The sequence below is a fragment of the Macaca fascicularis genome, chromosome 20, assembly GCF_037993035.2.
Source record: "Macaca fascicularis isolate 582-1 chromosome 20, T2T-MFA8v1.1".
In the NCBI taxonomy this organism is placed as follows: domain Eukaryota; kingdom Metazoa; phylum Chordata; class Mammalia; order Primates; family Cercopithecidae; genus Macaca; species Macaca fascicularis.
Window position 1 is genome coordinate 1,145,651 of NC_088394.1, and position 20,084 is coordinate 1,165,734.

At 56.5% G+C, this 20,084-nt stretch overlaps 2 protein-coding genes across 19 annotated transcripts; both read left to right on the forward strand.

Moving 5' to 3' along the window:
* The first annotated feature begins 3,442 nt into the window (after positions 1–3,442).
* Positions 3,443–7,377, forward strand: NME4 (NME/NM23 nucleoside diphosphate kinase 4). Of its 7 annotated transcripts, none has more exons than XM_074028387.1 (5): positions 3,443–3,876; positions 5,625–5,758; positions 6,018–6,119; positions 6,249–6,361; positions 6,731–7,377. In XM_074028387.1, exons 2-5 carry the CDS (start codon positions 5,744–5,746, stop codon positions 6,921–6,923), a joined length of 423 nt encoding a protein of 140 aa, XP_073884488.1. In that variant the 5' UTR covers positions 3,443–3,876; positions 5,625–5,743; the 3' UTR covers positions 6,924–7,377. The 7 variants fall into 7 exon arrangements, with proteins under 7 accessions (XP_073884488.1, XP_073884490.1, XP_073884489.1 ...); XM_074028389.1 differs by having other exon boundaries at positions 6,844–7,377; XM_074028388.1 differs by having other exon boundaries at positions 3,443–3,583.
* A 934-nt stretch (positions 7,378–8,311) lies between these two features.
* DECR2 (2,4-dienoyl-CoA reductase 2) lies at positions 8,312–19,399 on the forward strand. 12 transcript variants are annotated; one of them, XR_012429565.1, is made up of 9 exons: positions 8,312–8,499; positions 11,924–11,992; positions 13,410–13,461; positions 14,993–15,128; positions 17,036–17,194; positions 17,374–17,467; positions 17,649–17,840; positions 18,336–18,553; positions 18,864–19,399. XR_012429565.1 is itself a non-coding variant. In XM_015442256.4 (9 exons), the coding sequence occupies exons 1-8, from the start codon at positions 8,420–8,422 to the stop codon at positions 18,551–18,553; spliced, it is 966 nt and encodes a 321-aa protein (XP_015297742.1). In that variant the 5' UTR covers positions 8,312–8,419; the 3' UTR covers positions 18,864–19,399. The 12 variants fall into 12 exon arrangements, 8 of the variants coding, with proteins under 8 accessions (XP_015297742.1, XP_015297744.1, XP_005590816.1 ...); XR_012429567.1 differs by having other exon boundaries at positions 18,899–19,399; XR_012429564.1 differs by having other exon boundaries at positions 17,649–17,753.
* Positions 19,400–20,084: the final 685 nt, after the last annotated feature.

The window sequence follows — 20,084 nt, forward strand, 5'->3', positions numbered from 1 at the left end:
CCCCAAATTCTAAAATTTGGTGAAAGGCGTTAATTTACAGATTCAAGCAGCTTAGTGAACCTTAACAAGAATCAATGCAAAGAAAACCATAACCAATTACATCATAGTCAAACTGCTGGAAAACGAACTTAAAGAGAAAATATTGAAAGCAGACAGAGAAAGATGACACATTATAGTCCAGGGAACAACTGAATGGCATAACTTCCCATTAGAAACAACGGAGGCCAGGGCCGGGCGCTGTGGCCACGCCTGTAATCCCAGCACTGTGGGAGGCCAAGATGGGAGGATCAACAACAGCTTGATGGTTTCTAACAAGAGTTCTGGCGCGCACCACTACACCCACCTAATTTTTGAATTTTTTTTGTAGAGACAGGGTTTCGCCATTTTGCTAAGCTGGTCTCCAAGTGCTGGCCTCAAGGGATCTGCCTGCCTCGGCCTCCCAAAGTGCTGGGATTACATGCGTGAGCCACTGAGCCCGGCCAGCATGTTTTTAATGTGCAAAATAAAATACACGGAAATAAAAAGAAAAAAATGCCAGGCACAGTGGCTCACGCCTGTAATCCCAGCACTTTGGAAGGCCAAGGTGGGCGGATCACGAGGTCAGGAGATCGAGACCATCCTGGCTAACACGGTGAAACCCCGTCTCCACTAAAAATACAAAAAATTATCCGGGCATGGTGGCAGGCATCTGTGGTCCCAGCTACTCCAGAGGCTGAGGCTGGGGAATGGCGTGAGCCCGGGAGGCAGAGGTTGCAGTCAGCCAAGATCGTGCCACTGCACTCCAGCCTGGGCGACAGAGCGAGACTCCGTCTCAAAAAAAAAAAAAGAAAAAAGAAAAAAACTATACTGAAATACCATTATGAAAATATTGTAGGCCAGGCCGGGCACAGTGGCTCACACCTATAATCCCAGCACTTTAGGAAGCTGCGGTGGGTGGATTGCCTGAGGTCAGGAGTTCAAGACCAGACTGGCCAACATGGCGAAACCCTGTCTACACTAAAAATACAAAAAATTAGCTGGGTGTGGTGGCGAGCACCTGTAATCCCAGCTACTTGGGAGTCTGAGGCAGGAGAATTGCTTGAAACAGGAGGTGGGGGTTGCAGTGAGCCAAGATCATGGCATTGCTCTCCAGCCTAGGCGACAGAGTGAGACTATGTCTCATAAACAAACAAACAAACAAACAAAATATTTTAGGCCAAGTGCGGTGGCTCAGGCCTGTTTTCCTAGCTACTGGGGAGGCTGAGGCAGGATTGCTTGAGGCTGGGAGGTGAAGGCTGCAGTGAGCTATGACTGTACCACTGCCCTCCAGCACAGGTGACAGAACGAGACTCTTGCTAAAAAAACAAAAACAAAACATTAAACAATGTACGATATAATAATAACTGCTTTTTCCTTTTTGCAATAGATTTATTGGGATACAATTGACATATTATACACTTCACTCATATATTTTTTATTTATTTTTATTATTTTTTTGAAGAGACAGGGTCTTGCTATATTGCCCTGGCTAGCCTCAAACTCCTGGGCTCATGTGATTCTCCAGTCTCAGCTTCCCAAATTGTTGGGACAATAGGCCTGAGCCATAGAGTCCAGCCTCTAAAAAGAAACAAAGCCACTTCTTTATACCATAGTACTGCAAATTTTAGCCAGAGCAACTAGACAAGAAAATAAAAGCATTCAGATTGGAAAGAAAGAACTGAAACCATCTCTATTCCCATATGACATGACTTTTTTTGAGGCAGAGTCTTGCTCTGTCACCCAGGCTGGAATACAATGGCACGATCTCGGCTCACTGCAACCTCCACCTCCTGGGTTCAAGCCATTCTCCTGCCTCAGCATCCCCAGTAGCTGGGATTACAGGCATGCACCACCGTGCCCAGCTAATTTTTGTATTTTTAGTACAGACGGGGTTTCACCACATTGGCCAGGCTGGTCTTGAACTCTTGACCTTGTGATCTGCTCGCCTTGGCTTCTCAAAGTGCTGGGATTACAGACACGAGCCACTGTGCCCCGCTCCATATGACACAATCTTATACAAAGAAATTCCCAAGGAATTCATTAAAAAAACTAGTAGAACTAATAAATGCATTCGGCAGGCTTGCAGGATACAAGACCAATGCACAAAGCTCAATTGTTGGCCGGGCGCGGTGGCTCACGCCTGTAATCCCAGAACTTTGGGAGGCCAAGGCGGGTGGATCACCTGAGGCCACGAGTTTGAGACCAGCCTGGCCAACATGACAAAAACCCGTCTCTACTAAAAATACAAAAAAACACCAGCCAGGTGTGGTGGCAAACACCTGTAGGAGCCTGAGGCAGGAGAATTGCTTGAACCTGGGAGGCAGAGGCTGCAGTGAGCAGAGATCATGCCATTACTGCACTCCAGCCTGGGCAGCAAGAGCGACACTCCGTCTAAAAACAAACCAACCAGCCTCAATTGTACATTATACACTTGCAACGGACAATTTTAATAAGAAAACAATTCCATTCACATAGCAGCGAAAAGAATACAAGCTTTTTCAAGATTCATTAAGTTCTAGGAGTGGGAGACCTAACCATTTCAAACAGTAGCACCCTGTGGTATCTACCCAATATTACCATACCTGTGAATTCTGTTGGTGACAAAGTCACAGGCCCTGTAACTATGACTGTGCCTTGTTCCTCATATCCACAACTGAATGAATTAGAGGAATGCAGCCACATCAGCGGCCATTTGAGAATAAAGGTCGCATTTTTCCCCATTCACATTCACAGACCAGGCTCACATCTGTAATCCCAGCACCTTGGGAAGCCAAGGCAGGAGGATTTCTTAATCCCAGGAGTTTGAGACCAGCATGGGCAACAGGGAGGCCCCATCTCTACAAAAAATTAAAATATTAGCTGGTTGTGGTGGCGCGGGTCTGTAGTCCCGCCTACTCGTCCTGGCCGCAGGGCCAGCGTCTCCGGAGCGCATGCCTCCTCCCGCCCTGGGGCTCCCGTGGGAATTTCACCCTCCATTGGAGGCAGCTCAGGCCAGGGCTTCTAGACAGACTTCCTTTTGGTCCGTGAATTTATTTATTTCTGAGACAGAGTCTTGCTCTATTGCCCAGGCTGGAGTGCAGCGGTGCAGTCACAGCTCACTGCAGCCTCAACCTCCTGGGCTCAAGCGATCCTCCCGCCTCAGCCTCCCGAGTGGGCCTTCCTCCGCGGGAAAGCGTGAAAATGATAGTTAACAGTTGCGTCCGTATAAAGACGAATGCAATTCGAGAGGGATTCATTATTATTTTCTGTTTTTTCTTCAATTTTAACAGAAATTGGGGTTGAACATTTCCACGCGCCCCGTGAGCGCCAGGCCACGGGGGTCTGGGGCGGCAGGGGGCTGCAGATAGCATCGGCGCGGGGGCTCCGGGGCGGGCGGGGGCGGGTCTGTGGTTGGCACCGCCCTCCGCGCCCGCTCCTCGCGCTCGCAGCGGCCCGCGGGCCGGGCGTCATGGGCGGCCTCTTCTGGCGCTCCGCACTGCGGGGGCTGCGCTGCGGCCCGCGGGCCCCGGACCCGAGCCTGCTCGTGCGCCCCAGCTCGGGTGAGTGGGGCCGCGCTTCCCGGCGGGTACGCGGGGGACGGAGGGGGCGCGCGCCGCTCGGCCTTTGTCCGCGCACGTGCGGATCGGGGTCCGACTCCCCCAGAGGCCTCGGGGCGCGGGCTGCGGGGTCCGCCCGAGTTGGGGAAGGCGCCGGCTTGCACCCCCGCGCCCCTCCAGGGCCCGCCCGGCTCTGCGGCCCCTTCTCGCCTCCCCAGGCCCCAGGCTGCAGGCGCCCGGCGAGTTGGCAGCCTGGGCGGATCCGGGGCGACCGAGGGCCCAGGAGCCCAAGGAAGGCAGAGGCCGGCGGCAGCACTGGGCGGTGAGGGGGCTCCCGGCCGGGGTGGGGGTGGGGAGCCGCTCCGCTGGGTCGTTCGCTGAAGGCCAAGTTAGGCCAGAATCTGACTGGGACGCCAGGCGCTAAGTCCCCGGCCCCGCCGCCACCTGGCCCCCCCAGCTGCCACCTCACAGGACGATCCATGTCCCAGGGCTCCCTCCATCGGCTCTGAAAAGTGAGCCGCCGCCTCCAATGCCCGCACCAGCCGCAGCAGAGCCCCAGGCTACACAGGGCGTCCTGTGAACTGGGTTTTGGGGGAACAAACCAACCAGGGGGTCTTCCTCCCATGGGCCTCAGCAGCCTGCTGGGGTTAACTTTTCCTCTTGGCCTGGCGGGGCCCCTTTGGCTCTTTCCAGCCTCTTTGTGGGACATACAGGGTCTGGGCTCGTCTGGAAACCAGGGACCCGCTGCGGAGGGTAGCTTGGCTCTGGAGCAGCCTGGGACTGTGGGGAGGGTGAGGACGTCTTCTGTCTCCCTGGCAGCGTCCCCTCCAGTGGAGGACGGCTGGGGCGGAGCTCAGTGCTGACCCTGGGTCTGGAAGCGGCAGGCCTTGAAACTCCACAGCAGCACAGACCCCGTCTCCTGGCTCGGGCAGGAACCCTGCTACCTTCCCTCTTCAATCTTCAGGCCCCCTTTGTCCGTGTTTCCAGGGCTCACCGGTGGGGAAAGTGTGTTTCTCCCTGGTTTCCTGCCACTCCTTCACCTCAAACACAGGGTGGGCTCTGGGTTCCTCTTCACGTGGAAAGTCTGGGCTTCAGACCATGTCTGTCGTCATCCAGAAGGGCTGGAGTCAAAAGTGAGGCTGGAGCTTTGCCAGATCTCCAGACTTCCCTGCGGCCACTGAGCTGGGCTGTGCCTCTGGGGACCCCGGGTGGTCCCTGAGCTGGGCTGTGCCTCCGTGGACCTCGGGGTGGTCCCTGAGCTGGGCTGTGCCTCCGTGGACCTCGGGGTGGTCCCTGAGCTGGGCTGTGCCTCCCTGGACCTTGGGGTGGTCCCTGAGCTGGGCTGTGCCTCCCTGGACCTCGGGTGGTCCCTGAGCTGGGCTGTGCCTCTGGGGACCTCGGGTGGTCCCGGAGCTGGGCTGTGCCTCCCTGGACCTCGGGGTGGTCCCTGAGCTGGGCTGTGCCTCCGTGGACCTCGGGGTGGTCCCTGAGCTGGGCTGTGCCTCCCTGGACCTTGGGGTGGTCCCTGAGCTGGGCTGTGCCTCCCTGGACCTCGGGTGGTCCCTGAGCTGGGCTGTGCCTCTGGGGACCTCGGGTGGTCCCGGAGCTGGGCTGTGCCTCCCTGGACCTCGGGGTGGTCCCGGAGCTGGGCTGTGCCTCCCTGGACCTCGAGTGGTCCCTGAGCTGGGCTGTGCCTCCGTGGACCTTGGGGTGGTCCCTGAGCTGGGCTGTGCCTCTATGGACCTTGGGGTGGTGATCCCTGAGCTGAGGCAGTATCTCCCTGAACCTCCGGGCGATCGCACATCTCAGGCAGCCTCTGCCTCTGCTGGGAGAAGCCATGGCCCCTGGGAGAGGCTAGAAGCCCTAGGGACACATTATCTTGGGTGTCCCTGACAGGGACTATTGTGGGAGCATTTCTGGCTATGGGCACCATCCTTGTCCATTCCAGAGTGCTCTGCATAGTGGCAGACACCCTGAAGCCTGGTGACCCCTGGGCTCTGGCAGGGAAACCCGGGTCGTGGGGATGTGAAAGGCTGAGGTGTCAGTGCCCCGACCCCTTGCCTTTTAAAGGAGGGCCCTCCTGGACCCGGGAACGGACCCTGGTGGCGGTGAAGCCAGATGGGGTGCAACGGCGGCTCGTTGGGGACGTGATCCAGCGCTTTGAGAGGCGGGGCTTCACACTGGTGGGGATGAAGATGCTGCAGGTAGTGGGGCTCTGGGCTTGTGGGTGTCCCCGTGGGGACAGGGTTGGGGGATCCTTCTCAGCCTTTTCACATCCCAACCAGTGCCGGGGTAGGGCCCGGCTTTGGCAGTTGAAGGGGCAGGAGGGATCTGTTCTGCAGTGGGGGTACTGCCCATGCTGGTGTTATCTGCAAGGTGCCTGAGGTCAGGGCATCACAGCTGCTGCGCTAGTGCCCAGGTTTACTCTCTGTGGCTCCTCCTCCTTCCCTCAATGCCACCCAGGCACCAGAGAGCGTCCTTGCCGAGCACTACCAGGACCTGCGGAGGAAGCCCTTCTACCCTGCCCTCATCCGCTACATGAGCTCTGGGCCCATGGTGGCCATGGTACGGCAGGGCAGGGGTGGTGGAAGGGCCTGGGGGTGTGTCTTCCCCCCAGCAAGGGGAGGGGCCCTGGATTGAGTGCAGGGGCCTTGGTGTTCCCCACTTCTTCCCAACCATTATCTCGCGCTGCAGGTCTGGGAAGGGTACAATGTCGTCCGCGCCTCCAGGGCCATGATTGGACACACTGATTCGGCTGAGGCTGCCCCAGGAACCATAAGGGGTGACTTCAGCGTGCACATCAGCAGGTACGGGGGTCCTGACACACCGGGCTGCTGCTGGGGACGAAGAGGGCCAGTACTTGGGGTGGTGGCAGATCCACGAGACCTGGGTGTCTTGCTGTGCTGGGCTGAAGCCAGGTGGAACATGACAGCTCACGTTGGTGACAGCGGTGTTCTTCCAGACCCTCCTGCACACAGGGCAATGAGGCGTTCCCTTTGTGTTATATGTACCGTGCCATCATTGCCTGACACCCCAAGGGGTTGGCATGGGGCAACTTGGCGGGAAATGAGGCTCCCAAAAGCTGGGGTCTGGGGGGGTCCACGAGGCTGTAAAAGGCTGAGGCCAGGCTGGAACCCGGTTTCCCAGCTCCACTGTTACTCCTTTCCTGTCTGCAGTCACAGGCTTGCTCCCCTAGACAGAGGGCAACAGGGGAGCAACAGATGGTCCCTGGGACTCCTCAGGGTGCACATGAAGCCTGAGCCTCACCTTGCTCCTGTCACTGGCACAGGAACGTCATCCACGCCAGCGACTCTGTGGAGGGGGCCCAGCGGGAGATCCAGCTGTGGTTCCAGAGCAGTGAGCTGGTGAGCTGGGCAGACGGGGGCCAGCACAGCAGCATCCACTCAGCCTGAGGCTCAAGCTGCCCTTACCACCCCAGCCTCCACGCAGGAACAACTACCTCTGTCAGCAAGAACCCAAGCCCACGTCCATCCCTGCCTATCCCAAACCACTTACTTCCCTGTTCACCTCTGCCCCAGCCCAGCCCAGAGGAGTTTCAGCCACCAACTTCAGTGCCTTTCTGTACCCCAAGCCAGCACAAGATTGGACCAATCCGTTTTGCACCAAAGTGCCGGACAGCCTTTGTGGTGGGAGGGTCTTCGAAAGTTATCCTAACCTTTCCTCCAAAGGGGAGGCATTAAAATTCACCATGCCCAGCACATGGGTGGTACATTAATTATGACTTCCGCCAACTCTGAGGTAGAAATGACGCTTTTATGCAAGTTGTAAAGAGTTGAAGAGTAAAGATGAAGTTTTGCACACCTAGTTCTATAACGTTGTTGGATGTATGAGCCAGGCGGGGGTCCAGAGACCACCAACCTGCAATCCGGGGGAACCCAAGCTGGGCAGGAGCCGGTGCTGTCTGATGCCGCCAAAGGAGGAGCTGCCTTCCCTGGGAAGGGGCAGAAAGGGGCCGGCGGGCTGACACCATCCGGCGCAAAAAGGGCCTGGCAGCCTTTACTGTGGCGGTGGCGGCTCCATCGCGCCCCTGAAGCCGCTGGCCCGCGGGTATGTCCAGTCCAGGAACGGCCCAGCGTGTTTCTCCCCCGTGACCGTGGCGGGCTCCCCTCTTCCAACAGTGGTACAGGCGGGGCGCCCCGTCCTGGGTTCGTGGCATAGCCCCGCCGGGGCCGCCTCCCGGGTTCAAGGTATTCTCCTGCCTGAGCCTTCCGAGTAGCCCAGATTACAGGCACCTGCCACAACGCCCGGCTAATTTTTGTATTTTGATAGTAGAGACGGGGTTTCACCATGTTGTCCAGGATGGTCTCGAACTCCCGACCTCGTGATCCGCCCGCCTCGGCCTCCCAATGTGCTGGGATTACAGGCGTGAGCCACCGCGCCCGGCCCCGGACCATTCTTTATTGGCCTCAAAACGGGTCATTTTGGGAAGCGGCGCGGGGCAGGCCGCGCTCCCCATGGTGTTTACGGGGATGCGAACGGGGGCCCAGAGGCTGCGAGCCCGGCCTGGACCCAGGAGCCAGGGGTATCCAACAAGTTCCGCACGCTCCGAACGCGGCGCTCACGCCGAATACCTGTGAAAAAGACTCGGGGAGGGGACCGCAGAACGCCGGACTTCCGCCGCGGGAACCGCCCCCACCCCACTGCGCCTGCACCTCGCACGCTGACTTCCAGTCCCAGCAGCCCCCGCGGGGGGCGGGGCCTCCGGGGAGAAATCAGAGGAGGGGCGGGGCGTCCGGGGAGTGGGGCGGGGCTCCCGGTTCCAGGAGCGTTCGCCGCTTCGCGCGGGGTCCCGGAGGCCAAGGCAGCTCCTGCCCGCTGTCCCCGCAGTCCTCGCCGCGAGCGTCATGGCCCAGCCGCCGCCCGACGTGGAGGGGGACGACTGTCTCCCCGCGTACCGTCACCTCTTCTGCCCGGACCTGCTGCGGTGAGCGGGGCCCGGGAAGCGGGCGCAGCCTCGGTGCGGCGTCCGGTCCGCGGGCGCGGGCGCCCCCACGTGGTTCCCGTAGCGCCGAGAGGGCCGGCGGGGTCCCCAAGAAGGGCTCGTGTGTTAGGAAACCTGTCTCGCCTGGCTCCTTTCTTTTTTTTTTTTCTTTTTTCTTTTTTTTTGAGACGGAGTCTCGCTCTGTCGCCCAGGCTGGAGTGCAGTGGCGCGATCTTGGCTCACTGCAATCTCCGCCTCCTGGGTTCAAGCGATTCTCCTGCCTCAGCCCGGCTAATTTTTTGTATTTTTAGTAGAGGTGGGGTCTCACTATGTTGGTCAGGCTTGTCTTGAACTCCTGACCTCAGGTGATCCACCCGCCTCCGCTTCCCAAAGTGCTGGGATTTACAGGCGTGAGCCACCGTGCCTGGCCCAACCTGGCTTCGTCTTTCTTAACATAAAATTTTAGGTTGAAATCATTTTTCCGAAGACCCAGAAGGCCCAGGAATGCCGGGTTTTGCCCAGCAGCTCTTCATTTTCCTGCAAACGCCTTGGTGTTCACATGGGAAGGCAGCCCGGGTAAAGGTCGAAGTCCTCCCTCACTCGGCCAATGGGCGGATCCTTTTTTTTCTTTCCTTTTCTTTTTTTCAATTTGCAACATGTTCAAGTTTTTATCACAAATATGATCTTTTGCCAGGAGCAGTGGCTCACGCCTGTAATCCCAGCGCTTTGGGAGGCCGAGGTGGGCAGATCACCTGAGGTCAGGAGTTCGAGAACAGCCTGGCCAACATGGTGAAACCCAGCCTCTGCTAAAAATACAAAAAATTAGCCGGGTGTGGTGGTGCACACCTGTAATCCCAGCTACTTGGGAGGCTGAGGCAGGAGAATCGCTTGAACCCAGGAGGTGGAGGTTGCAGTGAGCCAAGATCGCGCCATTGCACTCCAGCCTGGGCAACAAGAGTAAAACTCCATCTCAAAAAAAAAAAAAGAAAAAAAGTTTTAAGTTATGTTCTCCAAGGAAAGGTATTGACAATTCTTTTTGAGTGTTCTGCAAAGTAAAAAAAAAAAATTGTTTTGAAACGGAGTCTCACTCTGGGTTCAAGCAATTCTCCTGCCTCAGCCTCCCAATTCTGCTTCAGTCTCAGTGTGCCCAAGTGGGACTACAGGCACACGCCACCACGCTGGGCTAATTGTATTTCTAGTAGAGATGAAGTTTCACCATATTGATCAGGCTGGTCTGGAACTCCTGACTTCAGATGATCCACCTGCCTCAACCTCCTAAAGTGCTGGGATTACAGGAGTGAGACACTGCGCCTGGCCCAAAATTAATCTTTAATCATTAAGAATAGGAAAGGCAACTTAGAGCTCTGCCCATCCATCTGGTACAATTTGTGCCAGTCATACCGATTAGTACACATTTAATATGTACAAGAAAATCTCTAATAAGGCCGGGTGCGGTGGCTCAAGCCTGTAATCCCAGCACTTTGGGAGGCCGAGACGGGCGGATCACGAGGTCAGAAGATCGAGACCATCCTGGCTAACACGGTGAAACCCCGTCTCTACTAAAAAATACAAAAAACTAGCCAGGCCAGGTGGCAGGCGCCTGTAGTCCCAGCTACTCGGGAGGCTGAGGCAGGAGAATGGCGTAAAGCTGGGAGGCGGAGCTTGCAGTGAGCTGAGATCCGGCCACAGCACTCCAGCCTGGGCGACAGAGTGAGACTCCATCTCAAAAAAAAAAAAAAAAAAAAAAGAAAATCTCTAATAAATAAAAAAGCCATATTATCCTGACCTAGCTCACTGAATCTCAGGAATCATCTTTGACATTCATGCCATGCAGGGCTTAGGAGAGAGGAAACTATAACCTCTATCTTGTTTTTTTTTTTTTTTTTTGAGACGGAGTCTCGCTCTGTCGCCCAGGCTGGAGTGCAGTGGCCGGATCTCAGCTCACTGCAAGCTCCGCCTCCCGGGTTCACGCCATTCTCCGGCCTCAGCCTCCCGAGTAGCTGGGACTACAGGCGCTGCCACCTCGCCCGGCTATTTTTTGTATTTCTTAGTAGAGACGGGGTTTCACCGTGTTAGCCAGGATGGTCTCGATCTCCTGACCTCGTGATCCGCGCATCTCGGCCTCCCAAAGTGCTGGGATTACAGGCTTGAGCCACCGCGCCCGGCCGCATAACCTCTATCTTGTTTAAACCAGGGTTATTTTTTCTATCTTGTATCTACTTCTGTCATTTTCTGTCGAAATACTCACTGCAACCTCCGCCTCCCGGGTTCAAGCAATTCTGCTGCCTCAGCCCGGCTAATTTTTTGTATTTTTAGTAGAGGTGGGGTCTCACCATGTTGGTCAGGCTGGTCTTGAACTCCTGACCTCAGGTGATCCACCCGCCTCGGCTTCCCAAAGTGCTGGGATTTACAGGCATGAGCCTGTGCACCAAAATACTCTTTCCCCCACTGCACTTTGCAAGTCTGTGTCAGCACAAGTTCAAGACCAGCCTGGGCAACAAAACAATACCCCTCTCTAGAAAAAGTAGAAGAAAAATCAGCTGGGCATGATAGTGTACACCTGTAGTCCCTGAAGCAGGAGGATCCTTCTAGCCTGGGAGGTCAAGGCAGCAGTGAGCTGTGATGGTGCCACTGCACTCCAGCCTGGATGACGTAGCAAGAATTTCTCTCAAAATAAATATATAAAATACTATAATTTTATGGATTTTCATTTTATTTATTTATTTTGAGACTGTGTTTCGTTCTTGTTGCCCAGGCTGGAGTATAATGGTATGATTTCGGCTCACCACAACCTCTGCCTCCCAGGTTCAAGCGATTCTCCTGCCTCAGCCTTCCGAGTAGCTGGGATTACAGGCATGCGCCAGCACGCCTGGCTAATTTTTTGTATTTTTAGTAGAGACGGGGTTTCTCCATGTTGGTCAGGCTAGTCTCAAACTCCCGACCTCAGGTGATCCGCCCGCCTTGGCCTCCTAAAGTTCTGTGATTATAGGCATTAGCCATGGTGCCCGGCCGAATTTTCATTTTAAATCATTGCCATGTAGCAATATGGGGGGTGTATTTTAACAGGGCTCTTTTATTTTTTACTTATTTTAATTTAATTTTATTTATATATATTTTTTGAGACGGAGTCTCACTCTTTTGCCCATGCTGGAGTGCAGTGGCGTGATCTCTGCTCACTGCAACCTCCGCCTCCTGGGTTCAAACGATTCCCCTGCTTCAGCCTCCCAAGTAGCTGGGACTACAGGCACCCACTACCATGCCCAGCTAATTTTTCTATTTTTAGTAGAGACAGGGTTTCACCATATTGGCCAAGCTGGTCTCGAACTCCTGACCTTGTGGCCCACCCACCTTGGCCTTCCAAAGTGCTGGGAGCCACCGGCCTGGCCCAATAGGGCTCTTCTAATGGAGCCTCCTTTTTTACTCTCAGGGACAAAGTGGCCTTCATCACAGGTGGCGGCTCTGGGATTGGGTTCCGGATTGCTGAGATTTTCATGCGGTGAGACTGCTTTGAGTCCCCTCCCTGCTCCCCGCTTCTCCCTGCCTGGGCCCTGCTGGATGCTGGACCCCTGGAAAGATGCTGGTGGGAGGTAGAAGTCCCCTGCTCATCCACCTGACAGGATCCAGGTGCCTGCCAGAGGGACTGGGGAGGGGTTGAGGATTGCCCTGGGGGGAGTCAGGACTTCGGAGCTCCTACAGGTCAATGGAGATTGTGTGGCTCTGGTCTGGGGCCTGCTGGGACCTCGAGAGTCAGGGCTGTGTCAGGCCCCAGTGCTGGCGCCTGGCAGGGCACATTTTTTCTTGGGACACAATTCTGTGGCTTCAGGCCGGGGTCAGCAACGTATCCCACCTGACAGCGGCTAGAGTTAGGCTGAGGTGGGAGAGAGGGACTCCTTTTCGGTTCCCCTGAGGCTCCTGCTTTTCAGACCAGAAAGGTGAGCCCCACAGGAAGAGATTTGGCCTTTCCACTGGTGGCTCTGTGCTCGGGGCGTCTGAGGACCGAACGGGACATTGCAGCTCCAGTGGGGCCTGCCTGGCAGGGGGAGCTGCCTTTGTGGCTGAGGACCGAATGGGACATTGTGGCTCCAGTGGGGTCTGCCTAGCAGGAGGGTAGCTGCCTTTGTGGCTGTTGTGGGGAAGCAACTCCCAAACCAGAAGAGTGGAGAAATCAAAGAACAAGGCAGACAGATCCCGTTTGTCCCTGTGAGGTGATTTTATTGGGGAATTTATGGGCAGAAGCATAGTCGGGTGGCTGCGAGACAGGCGGGTGGCTGCGAGACAGGTGTCTCCAAGCTGTTACCCCCAGGCCCAGGGCTTCTGTACCACAGGGAAAGGGTCTTGCTTCAGAGGGAGTGTGTAGGAATTTGTTGAAGATAACATCAAAATTGTTTTGACCTAAAGGCAGGACTTATCTTTGTGCTCTTCTGCAAGAACAGTAGATAAGCTGGACATTGGAAATCATAGCGGCCTTCCTGGAACCGGGGTCCCTAGAGGCCAACGTGGTGGATTTGCATCCATGTGGTCAGGAAGGGGAGCAGGGAGCACCCCGCTTCAGAACGGCCTTCCACGCCAGCCCCACAGGGAGAAGAGGGTGGAGGATGTGGGCCCAGCAGGCCCCAGGCAGATGTGTGGGCTGGGCCTCTGTGGCTCACAGCAGTCTCTGTACCTGGTGTTTGGGACAGGGCTGGCAGGCCTGTGCGGTGGGATGTCCCATGCCAGAAACCCCAGGGTGGGCACCACCTGAGGTCCCTCCAGAGTTGCTCAGTCCTGTTCACGCCCCTGTGCCCTCTGCCAGCTGGGCCTTCAGCCCTGGACTGGTACTTCCGCCCGAGAGACTCCTGCCCAGGAGCCGGGCAGATGCCCCCTGGGAGTGCCGCTCGCCTGCACTGTCCTCACACCTGCTTCTGGTTTTGCAGGCACGGCTGCCACACGGTGATCGCCAGCAGGAGCCTGCCACGAGTGCTGATGGTGAGAGGACCTCTCCCGTGGTCCCCTGTGCGGGTGGCTGTGGGGGTGCTGGGCCTGGGCCTGGAGGGTCCAGAGGCTAAGGGGATGTTGGCACCAACATTTTTTTTGTTTTTGAGACGGGAGTCTCGCTCTGTCGCCCAGGCTGGAGTGTGGTGGTGCGATCTCGGCTCACTGCAGCGATCTCTGCCTCCCAGGTTCACGCCATTCTCCTGCCTCAGCCTCTGGAGTAGCTGGGACTACAGACGCCCGCCACCACACCTGGCTAAATTTTGTATTTTTTTGGTAGAGATGGGGTTTCACCATGTTGACCACCATGGTCTCGAACTCCTGACCTCAGGTGATCCGCCCACCTCAGCCTCCCAAAGTGCTGGGATCACAGGCGTGAGCCACCGTGCCCAGCCGGCACCAAAACTTGCACTTCTAAATATGGAGCTTCAGTGTAAGTGGCCAACCAGAGACATCTGCCACTTTTTTTTTTGAGACGGAGTCTCGCTCTGTCGCCCAGGCTGGAGTGCGGTGGCCGGATCTCAGCTCACTGCAAGCTCTGCCTCCCGGGTTCACGCCATTCTCCTGCCTCAGCCTCCCGAGTAGCTGGGACTACAGGCGCCCGCCACCTCGCCCGGCTAGTTTTTTGTATTTTTTAGTAGAGACGGGGTTTCACCGTGTTAGCCAGGATAGTCTCAGTCTCCTGATCTCATGATCCACCCATCTTGGCCTCCCAAAGTGCTGGGATTACTTGAGCCACCGCGCCCGGCCTTCTTTGACTTTTTAAAAATCTAGTTATTGGCCGGGCACGGTGGCTCAAGCCTGTAATCCCAGCACTTTGGGAGGCCGAGACGGGCGGATCACGACGTCAGGAGATCGAGACCATCCTGGCTAACAAGGTGAAACCCCATCTCAACTAAAAAATACAAAAAATAACTAGCCGGGCGAGGTGGCGGGCGCCTGTAGTCCCAGCTACTCGGGAGGCTGAGGCAGGAGAATGGCGTAAACCCGGGAGGCGGAGCTTGCAGTGAGCTGAGATCCGGCCACTGCACTCCAGCCTGGGCGACAGAGCGAGACTCCCTCTCAAAAAAAAAAAAAAAAAAAAAAAAAAAAAAAATCTAGTTATTGGGTCCTGGGAGGAACCTTCCTGTTTGGGGGTAATGTGGCCCCAATAAAGATCTCTGGGCTCACCTGGGTTATTTAGGTGGTCCGTGCATCCCACCTACCGGAGCCCTCAACCTGTGAGGAGAGTCTCACCTGTGCCACTGGTCTGCGGCAGGGGCAGGACATGGGTGACAGTGGCCTGGAGGGCGATGCAGAGAGAGGATTCTAGGACGGGTGGCAGTGCGGGGAGAGTGTGGCAGGTCCCCACAAACATCTACCAGGGTCGTGGGTACTTGCAGGCTGTGCTTCCCCAGAGTGGGGCCCCGCAGCAAACCCAGGGTTCCAGTGGAACCCGGACCCATTGTCCTCTGCAGACTCCAAAGGCCTTTTCTCCAGGCCGGGGCTGCAGGGCTGCTGTCTGCCTCTTTACCTGGGCTTCTAGGCCGCCAGGAAGCTGGCTGGGGCCACTGGCCGGCGTTGCCTCCCTCTCTGTATGGACGTGCGAGCACCCCCAGCTGTGATGGCTGCCGTGGACCAGGCTCTGAAGGAGTTTGGCAGAATTGACATTCTCATTAACTGTGAGTCGGTGCTGAGTGAGGGTGGTGGCTTCTCACAGGTTGGTGGTACCGATTGGAGGCCCTAGAACTCTGGTCCTGGGGTGGGGACTGTGCCAGGGAACCTAGCTGCCTGCCCTGGGGTGGGCTGTAACCCATCCATGTACCTGAGGCCCAGACTCAGGCTCCGGGCCTCTGTCTCCGGGCCTCTGTCTCTCGGCCTCTGTCTCTGGCCCTCTGTCTCCGGCCCTCTGCCTCTGGGCCTCTGTCTCCCGATCTCTGTCTCCGGCCCTCTGTCTCCGGCCCTCTGTCTCCCAGTTTCTGTCTCCGGCTCTCTGTCTCCCGGCCTCTGTCTCCCGATCTCTGTCTCTGGCCCTCTGTCTCCAGGCCTCTGTCTCTGGGCCTCTGTTTCCCGATCTCTGTCTCCAGGCCTCTGTCTCCGGCCTGACTCCGCTTCTCTGGGAGGCAGCAGGTCAGCACAGCTGCAGTCCAGGTGGACTCCATGATCACGGCTAAATGGCAGAGTCGGGTGCCCTTGTGTCCTGAAATTCCCTCCTAAAAAAAAAGTAATAGCCGTTTTTTTTTTTTTTTTTTTTTGAGACAGCGTCTTACTCTGTCACCCAGGCTGGTGTGATCATGGCTCACTTCAGCCTCCACCTCCTGGGCTCAAGCCATCCTCCTGCCCCAGCCTCCTAAGCAGCTGGGACTACAGACGTGTGCCACTACGCCTGGGTAATTTTTGAATTTTTTGTTTTTCGTAGAGATAGGGTCTTACTGTGTGTTGCCCAGACTGGTCTCAAACTCCTGGGCTCAAGCAATCTTCTTTCCTTGACCTCCCAAAATGCTGAGATTACAGGCAAGAGTTACCAGTAAAATAAAAGCTAGCCCGGTCTAGCTTTTTTTTTTGAGACGGAGTTTCACTCTTGTTGCCCAGGCTGGAGTACCGTGGTGCAATCTCAGTTTACTGCAACCTCTGCCTCCTCGGTTCAAGTGATTCTCCCATCTCAGCCTCCTGAGTAGCTGGGATTACATGCACCCGCCACCATACCTGGCTAATTTTTGTATTTTTAGTAGAGATGGGGTTACATCACATTGGTTAGGCTGGTCTCGAACTCCTGACCTCAGGTGATCCGCCCACCTTGGCCTCCAAAAGTGCTGGGATTACAGGCATGAGCCGCCGCGCCCGGCCCCCAGCTTTTATTTTTTATCACAGTTTTAGGTTTATAGAATAATTAATAGTACATGGAATTCCATATTCCCACCCACAGTTTTCCCTGTTAACATCTTGCATTTGTTACAATTGATGAACCAACACTGGGTTCACTCTGCAAAAATTCCTTTTGAAAAACACCCTGTGTATTAGTTTCCTGGGCTAACAGAGTACTACAACCTGCGTGGCTGAAACAACCGAAATATAATCTCCCAGTTCTGGAGGTCAGAACGTCCAAGGGGAAGGTGTTGGCAAAGCTGTGCTCGCTGAAGGCCCCGGGGAGAGCCTGTTCCTGCCTTCTGCGTGGCTTCTGGTACTGCCACAGTCCTTGGCCCTCCTGGGCTTGAAGACTGTCGCTCTGCTGTCTGCCACTGTCTTAACGTGGCGTGTGTGTGTGTGTGTGTGTCCTCTTCCCTTGTTATACGGATGCTAGTCATTGGATTTAGGGCTCACCCTAATTCATTGTGACTTCAATGTAATTCGATTATCTCTGCAACCTACCCCATTTCCAAACAAGGCCACAGTCGCAAATACGGGGTCAGGGCTTCAGCATGTCTCTTCTCGGGGACGTAGTGCAGCCAGGACACCCATCTTGCTCCGGTCATTTTGGAATTTATCCTAGGGCATGGGTCTCCTCCCTATGCCACAGGGCATCTGGGCTCCCTCCTGCACCCTCCCCTTCACCCACCTGGCCACGCCCACCTGGTATCCCTCTCCCCAGGCTCCAGCAGCTCCTGCGGTCTCCCACTCTGCAGGTGCGGCTGGGAACTTCCTGTGCCCCGCCGGCGCCTTGTCCTTCAACGCCTTCAAGACCGTGATGGACATCGACACCGGCGGCACCTTCAATGTGTCTCGCGTGCTCTATGAGAAGTTCTTCCGGGTGGGCATCCTCCCGGCGGGGGCCTCCGCCTTATGACTGCCATCCACCGCCCCGCAGCCTCCCCTTTATGGCCGCCCACCCACCGCCCCGCGGCCTCCCCCTTACGGCCGCCGGCCCACCGCCCTACCGCCTCCCCCTTATGGCCGCCCACTCACTGCCTCAGGCCTTGTGTGTTGCAGGACCACGGAGGGGTGATCGTGAACATCACTGCCACCCTGGGGAACCGGGGGCAGGCGCTCCAGGTGCATGCAGGCTCTGCCAAGGCTGCTGTGGGTATGACCCCCCTGCCCAGGTCTGCCCACCTGGGTTCCCACTGGGCCCTCTGCTTCCATCCCAGGAAGCCAGCAGTCTCCACGTGAAGCTGAGCCCAGCTTCAGGCAGCGAGGCCTGGCCTTGGCCCTGACCCCTGCAGAGAGCAGAGCGGCCCCTTCATATCCAACTTTCTCCCGTGCAGACGCGATGACACGGCACTTGGCTGTGGAGTGGGGTCCCCAGAACATCCGCGTCAACAGCCTCGCCCCTGGCCCCATCAGTGGCACGGAGGGGCTCCGGCGACTGGGTACGGCTCTCAGGGAGCCCAGGCCTCCCACAGATCCTCCCCTGGGGCACAGGGTACCCATGGAAGCTTCCAGAACCTTGGCAGGGGGTATGTTGAAAAGCCCTCACGCCTGTAATCCCAGCACTTTGGGAGGCCGAGACGGGTGGATCACGAGGTCAGGAGATCGAGACTATCCTGGCTGACACGGTGAAACCCCGTCTCTACTAAAAATACAAAAATTAGCCAGGCGCAAAGGCGGGCGCCTGTAGTCCCAGCTACTAGGGAGGCTGAGGCAGGAGAATGGCATGAACCCGGGAGGCGGAGCTTGCAGTGAGTGGAGATCGCGCCACTGTTCTCCAGCCTGGGCGGCAGAGCGAGACTCCATCTCAAAAAAAAAAAAAAAGAAAAAAAAAAGAAAAGCCCTGTGCTGATTCCATGGTGGCAACTATGTTCGGTGCCTGGCCTGATCCTGCTCCATGCTAGGCCTTGGGGACACTGACTGTGCCCTTGCTGTTCCCAGATGCTTCTCGGAATGAGCTGGGGGAGAGGGGAGGGTGCTGGGTCTTGGGGCCCATGGGGCCTAAACCTTCTGCTGCCCTCCAGGTGGCCCCCAGGCCAGCCTGAGCACCAAGGTCACTGTGAGCCCGCTGCAGAGGCTGGGGAACAAGACCGAGATTGCCCACAGCGTGCTCTACCTGGCCAGCCCTCTGGCTTCCTATGTGACGGGGGCTGTGCTGGTGGCCGATGGCGGGGCATGGTTGACGTTCCCAAACGATGTCAAAGGGCTGGCGGATTTCGCATCCTTCTCTTCTAAGCTCTAGGTGAGGTGCCGCTCCCGCTTCTTGGGGTCATCTGTGTCCTTGGATGTTGGTCACTGCATGGGCAGGTCTGTGCGGGACCCATGGGGCTGGCGTCTCCTTGGTCCCCATCCTGCCGGCCCTGCACCAGCCTGACCACACGTGGGTGCTGCCCCGTGGGGCTGGGCAGGAGGCGGGCGCTAGGGCACTTGCTCTTCTGTAGTGGCCTCGGCCTCTGCCGGCATTTCTGGCAGGTGCTGGGTGGCCGAGGCAGCCGAGGTGTTTTAGGGGGAAGCCGTCCTCAGCCGGCTCCTAAGTTCTGGAACTTCTGCAGGATTCTTCCGGTCACTGCTCCCCTCTGCCTCACAGCCAGGTGGAGAGCACCAGTCTGAACCAGCAATGCCCGCAGCCCAGCCCCTCCTCCGGACACTCAGCTATTTCTGCACTCTCCCTCCCCATGGTCCCAACTCCAGGGCAGGAGCAACTGGACAGTGGGCCTGGCCCGTGGAGCTGCCATGCCGGTGTCTGAGGGCCAGGTGCCACGCAGGTGGTGCAGGTGCAGACAAGATACTGAGATGTCCCCTGCCCCGTGGTCAAGGCTGTCCTGCCTGCCTGGGTCCAGGGCCTGAGGGAGCCACATGGATCCTGAGACTTGTGTTCTCTTGGCTGAAAACACTGAGGTGCTCCCGTCTGTGCGTGGCCCATGAGCTGGGACGGGCCTCTGTCTCTGCACCACCTGTTTGCATAAACACACTTTGCTACAATCTTGCTAGATGGTGCATTTTCTTAAAAGATAATCTACTGTAAAAATAAACTGGATTTTGCAAAAGCTTTTAGAAGGAAAAGAGCATTAAAGAGAATTGCTGGTAACCCTGTCGTTTGTGGGTTGTGTTTTCTTCCTGTCTTTTCTGTGATGTTTAATTATTATTATTATTATTATTATTATTACTATTTTTGAGATGGAGTCTCGCTCTGTCGCCCAGGCTGGAGTGCAGTGGCGCGATCTTAGCTCACTGCAAGCTCTGCCTCCCGGGTTCATGCCATTCTTCTGCCTCAGCCTCCCGAGTAGCTGGGACTACAGGCACCTGCCACCACGCCCAGCTAATTTTTTGTATTTTTAGTAGAGATGGGGTTTCACCATGTTAACCAGGATGGTCTCCATCTCCTGACCTCGTGATCCACCCGCCTCGGCCTCCCAAAGTGCTGGGATTATAGGCATGAGCCACTTGCACCCGGCCTTTTTTTTTTTTTTTTTTTTTGAGATGGAATCTCCCTCTGTTGCCCAGGCTAGAGTGCAGTGGTGTGATCTTGGCTCACCGCAACCTCCATCTCTGGGGTTCTAGCGATTCTCCTGACTCAGCCTCCCCAGTAGCTGGGATTTCAGGCATCTGCCACCACGCCTGGCTAATTTTTTGTATCTTTGTAGAGAGAGGTTTCACCATGCTGGCCAGGCTGGTCTTGAACTCCTGACCTCAAGTGATCCACCCCACTGGGCCTCCCAAAGTGCTGGGATTACAGGCGTGAGCCACCGCACTGGCCTCAATATAATTCTCAA